The sequence below is a fragment of the Ipomoea triloba genome, chromosome 10, assembly GCF_003576645.1.
Source record: "Ipomoea triloba cultivar NCNSP0323 chromosome 10, ASM357664v1".
Lineage (NCBI taxonomy): Eukaryota > Viridiplantae > Streptophyta > Magnoliopsida > Solanales > Convolvulaceae > Ipomoea > Ipomoea triloba.
The window spans coordinates 1,992,321-1,998,185 of NC_044925.1; the positions used below are offsets into that span (position 1 = coordinate 1,992,321).

General features: G+C 33.3%; 1 protein-coding gene across 2 annotated transcripts in view; it reads right to left on the reverse strand.

Moving 5' to 3' along the window:
• LOC116033009 overlaps positions 1-4,760 on the reverse strand; it is a 6,771-nt gene extending 2,011 nt beyond the window's left edge. Inside the window, exons 1-2 of one of the 2 annotated variants that reach the window (XM_031275762.1) lie at positions 4,656-4,755; positions 683-923 (exon numbers count right to left, since the gene is read on the reverse strand). In XM_031275762.1, the coding sequence (XP_031131622.1) occupies positions 683-923; positions 4,656-4,754 (340 nt within the window). In that variant the 5' untranslated portion in view covers position 4,755. Of the gene's footprint in view, positions 1-682; positions 924-3,602; positions 3,893-4,399 lie in introns of those variants that run through there. The other variant, XM_031275761.1, reaches the window with a different exon arrangement.
• Positions 4,761-5,865: the final 1,105 nt, after the last annotated feature.

Below are 5,865 nucleotides of genomic sequence, written 5' to 3' on the forward strand. Positions count from 1 at the left end.
CTATATATATATATATATATATATATATATATATATATATATATATATATATATATAACCAGGTTCACATGACAACACCTTGCCATGTGAGATGATCAGTAGACAAATTAAATCTAATATGTTCAACTATATCAAATCCTGAAAATCAACAGATACTGCATTGTAACAGAGTTAATACTAAAAGAAGAGACTGAAAATCAATGAAAAAAGGAAAAAATTACATTTTTATAATTACAATTGTGCATTTAAAAATGTTTGACCGAACACACAAATCACTACGTGATTCTCATCACCTCCCTCCTTGGTGCCTATCAAAAGAGTTTCTAAATGCATTTTCATTATTAATCTAGCTTGTTAAAATTTTCATAATTACATTAAAACATTTTTAAATGCACAATTTTAATGTAATTGTATTTTTTTTCCATGTTTTATTAATTTTCATCCTTTCAATATCTTAGATGGACAAATCATATTTGTCCGCTCTAGAGTTGTTCTCATTTGATAATAATTATATATATGTGTGCTCCCGTTTAGGTGAGAACATTTGAACATGCAAACTTATTCAATAATGTACAGTAAGTTCTTAATGAATGCACAAAAACTACTCCAGTTCGTGGTTACTACATGAATGCATCGAAACTATGGAAAGTAAGAAAGCGTGTGATTGTTAATATATAGTTACCGCAGGTTCCAGATAATTGAGGAGGTTCGGCCATAGTTTCAGTCGCCTTCTCAACAACGTTGTTTATGGCGTCCACAGTGTTCGCATTCGGAAGGGAATTAACGGATGGATCAACCACTTGGGTGTTCGGAGTTCCACCATTATTGTTGAAATTGCCGGGGCTTTTCGGTGACTTCTTCGCCGGTTGGGGATAGTTACGGTTGGGTTTGCGGCCAGGATTGGTCATTAATTTCAAACTAGCCTTGTTGACATGATTATTATGGGCAGTGGCTTGAGATGCCAAAGCCCCCAACAGGAAAAGGGCTACTGAAACAACAATCAATCTGAAAAGGGCCATTGGAGATATTTAGTATTTGATTAATATAATGCATGCTCTCAATGTGTTACCTATTTATAGCAAAAAGTAACATCGATTAGTGCTAATTAAGCTTTGCCGCGAAGATCAGAATGCGACAAATTAAAGAGGCAATTATCAACATTAATCGCAACTTACTTAGTTTTCGACCCGACTCAACAGTTAGCGTGGTCAGTGGTTGTCCAAATTGGCATTAGCTGCACAAAAATGTCCAATTTTCGTCTACCCCACGACAGGCTATGGGTTGGATTGCCAAATATGCGCCTCAAATTTCTCTAGTCTTAATCTATAGTTCTACCATGGAGTAAGGGACAAATTATTCCGTGGACACAATTTTAAATGTTCATAATTTAAATATACTAAATGCTCATAATTTACATACTGAATGTTCACAAATTGAATTGTAAACATTCAGTATGTAAATTGTGATTCCATCATGCCTATTGTGAATTATGTCTAGATTAATTACATGCAGTTAACATATTATGTATTTTCACTTAATAAATTATGCATCTCTTACCGTTAGTGTATTCTATAGTCTATACTGCTACAATTAATATAGTATTTACGTTTAGTTTATTAGAGATGCATAATCAAATAAATAAAGATGCATAATATTTTAATTACAGTTATATATTTTGTGAGTCTTAACTTACCTTATATCGCCAAAGACCTTGTGGTTTAGTGGCACCCAGTTTACACTTTCACAGGGAAGAGAGTGGGTTTGAGCCTAGTGCTTTGTGCTTCAGCACGTTGAGAAAGTAGCAATGAGCAGATACTACATTGTAACAGATTGTGATCAATGCAAAAAATATTAAAGAGTTAATTCTATTTTTGGTCCTAGATTTATAGGTGGTAGTCCATGTAAGTCTTTTTTTTTTTTTTTAAATCAAAACATCCACTTTTGGTCCTAGTATTATTGTGGCATGACCATTTTTTATCCTTTATCAACAAACTAGTTTAAATATCATTAAATACAAAGACATTTCGGTTTTCAATAATGAATTTTTAAAAAAAAAACATAAAAAAATATAGAGGTTCAGTCTACTTTGTATAAAAAAAAAAAGATTGAAATGTCTTTGTATTTAATCACATTTCAACGATTTTGTTGATGAAAGACTAAAAATGGTCATGCCACAATAATACTAGGACCAAATGAGGACGTTCTAATAAAAAAGTACTAAAAGTACATTGTCACATATAAATCTAAGGCAAAAAATGAAATTAACTAAAATATTAAAACATATAATTTGGACTAATATAAACAAGGGGGTGGTTGGTTCGCTAAATTTTTTTTTTTCCAACGAACTAGGATTCCTAAAAGTTGAGGAAAATTAAGTTATGCTTCGTTTGATAAATTGAAAATTTTTCTATAGGAATGAACTTGAATTCCTCAAATATGAGGAAAATATTTTCTTTAGTTATATTAGGTATCCTTTTTTTTTTTTTCATTGCATTTGGGAAGAAAATGTCAATTTTGGCCTTGACTATTGGGATATTTTTAATTTGGATCCACGAGTTTAAAAGTTGTCAATTTCAGTGCACAACTATTCAATTTTAGTTCATCCGGCTAAATTGCCAATGAGAAGTCGCCAAAAATTTTTAATGGGTTTATTATTGTTGAATTGATGAATTGAAGGTAAATTTGTCTTTGCATATTCTTCCTCATACCACAACTGCTGACCTCACCTCTAACGGTACAGCGCTCTTGGCACTCCTATCTGCCCTGTGGGTGCCCACTCTCTTCTCTAGAACTTGGCTTGGGGTTCAGTGCTCCTCTGACAAGAAATTTGTTGCAGAGTTTCACCTCCCCAGAATAGGTCTCTTTGAAAAAGTTCTGCTGGGGACTATCGGTAATCTCATTGGCCTGCAAACTCTTAGTCTTCGCCCTACCATCTAATCGCCCTATCCTTTTCTCCTCCCTACTCGACCTTCGAAACATTTACCTTTAGGAAAACTTCTTATTCGCGTCCATCCCCAACGCCATCTTCTCATTACCTAACCTCTTCCGCCTCAACCTTGCCCACAATAACTTCTCCACCTCCCTGTCGCTGTCCATTAACAACCTAACCCATTTGGCCACTCTCTACTTGCTGGAGAATCAGTTTTTCGGGTTGATTTTGAAGCTCAATTTACCTAGCTTGGTCTAGTTCATTGTTTCCCATCCGGACAATTCTTTTTCTCTATCATACTTATTACAAGTTCAAATCTCATTACTACTATAAAACACAAATTTCACCATGGCATCAGTTGATATGCCTAAAAAAACAAAAGTAATTAGGATGTTTAATTAGTGGTAATTAATTGTTAATTGCTATTATAATTAGGGAATGTTAGAATAACGGTTAGACAAGTGTATATATCACCTCTTGTATTGTTATTATTGAAAATATCATTAATTACTCTTTTAGTATTTTGTTATTAGTCTTCTTTTTATTGAAGTGGAAATTAAACTGGTGGAAATTAAACTGCAATGGTTGACAACCAAATTAACCAAAAATTTAAACGGATACATCCTCACAGATACTATGTTGGGCTGGGATGTGAAGTCCTTGGGATTCAACCTTTTGAGAAGAAATTTAAATGACTAGTAGTCTGGTAGTTTATTCAGCTCCATTAACCGATTGATAGTGTTGAGTACAATAGATGGATTAAAATGTAGAGACCATAGAACATAAAACTAAAAATTAGAAATAGTAGGAACATTTAGGAGAAATTGCTTCCAATATGGTTTCATCCAGAAGAAGAACCCATGCATGCAAGTATGAGGATAAGTCATCAGAGGCGATGATGATGATAGAGCGACACTGCAATTATGACCGCCAACCAGCCCCCAAAAGCTCTGTGCTTTCCATCTGCACATTGCCGGTGATATATATTAGTCATCTATATATATAAACAGGTTCACATGAGAACACCTTCTCAAAATCAGTAGATCGACAAATTTAATATACTCATGATATCAAAAATCGAAAATCAATAAAAAAAAAAAAATAACAGTTATGTAATTTTCTGTAATTACAATTACGTATTTTCAAATGTTTGACCGTGCATTCAAAGTTCTACATGCACAGTCAAACACACAATTTTAATCATATTTGTCAGTTATGGAGTTGTTCTCATTTGATTATATATATATATATATGCTCGCGTTCATGTGAGAACGTACAGCTTTTGAGAACACCTGAATATGCGGACTTCTTTAGTAATGCACAGTAAATTCTTTATGAATGAATAATAACTACTCGATCCAGCTCTGCGACTATTACATAAATGCACTATATCTACTACATATATGTATCGAAATTACTACATGAATGCACACAAAGTAGGGAAGTGTGTGAGTGTTAATATATAGTTACCGCAGGTTCCAGATTGAGGAGGTTCGGCCATAGTTTCAGTCGTCTCCTCAACCTTGTTTGTGGTGTCCACAAAGTTCGTAGTCGGAAAGTAATTATTATTAACGGTTGGATCAGCAAATTGGGTGTACTGAGTTCCACCATTATTGTTGGAATTGCGGGGGCGATTCTGAAACTTCTTCTCCGGTTTGGGATTCGCCGGGGCGTAATTGACGTTGTTGCCGGAAAAGCCGTTGATCTTAACATAATTAGAAGTAGCCTTGTTGACATGATTAGTATGGGCAGTGGCTTGAGATGCCCAAGCCCCCAACAGGAAAAGGGCTACTGCAACAACAACAATCAATCTCAAAAGGGCCATTGTAGATATAATGGGGATGAGAATGCATTGCATGCTCTCAATGTGTTACCTATTTATAGCAGGCCATATGCCTTTAAAACCTAGATGTTATTATTTTTTCTTCCCAAAAAGGTTGATCGAATCTTTATGCCCCAATTAGACAGAGTATCTGGAAAGATGTAAATAATAATAATTCAATTGGACACAAAGGTTAAACATTTGTTTACTACGCACAAAAAATCTCACTTTAAGAGGTTGCTCACACACTGTAATTAGTGAGACTCGATTCTTAATTTCTTTTTTAAACTTCATTCTTATGATCAATTGATCTGTTCATGCGGGTACCACTACATTATTGTTGACAATAAAAGTTGAAGGACAGAGAGGCAACTATAAACACTAGCTTGCAGCTTTAATAGTAATGGTGACTTGGTGTTCTACCTGATTAAACGGTTGACTTGGTCAATGGTGGTCCAAATAGCATTAGGCGCACAATAAATCAGTAATGTCCTATTTTCATCTACCTCACCATGGGCTATTTTTGTGGACTGTTAAATTTGTCGGTCAAATTTCTCTAGTCTTAATTCACTTTATACCGATTGGTGATTTGTGATTTAGTGTAAAAATGTATAAAATATTAAAACAAATAATTTTTACTAGAGTTAATTTAATTTCATTTTGGTATTAGATTTATAAGTGGTATGTAGTCCACTTTTTGTTCTTTTTTATTAAAACATACTCATTTGGTTTGGTATTATTGTGACATGATCATATTTAGTCTTCCGTCAACAAAATCGTTGTAATGTCATTAAATACAAAAATATTTCGATATATATATATATATATATATATATATATATATATATATATATATATATATATATATATATATATATATATATATATATAACATATAATGAATTTATACCATGATCATAAAATACCCAATTATCATCAAGGCTTTTATCAAATAATATACCAATATCAAGCAATTAAGGAATTTGAATAAACATGGTGGAGAAAATATTTTGGTTGGACATGGAAATTACCTCAACACTTTGAAACTTCTACTAAAATATCTAGTTGATCACTCCTCCAACTCCTTTGGTTCTTCTCAAGATTATCCTAAATT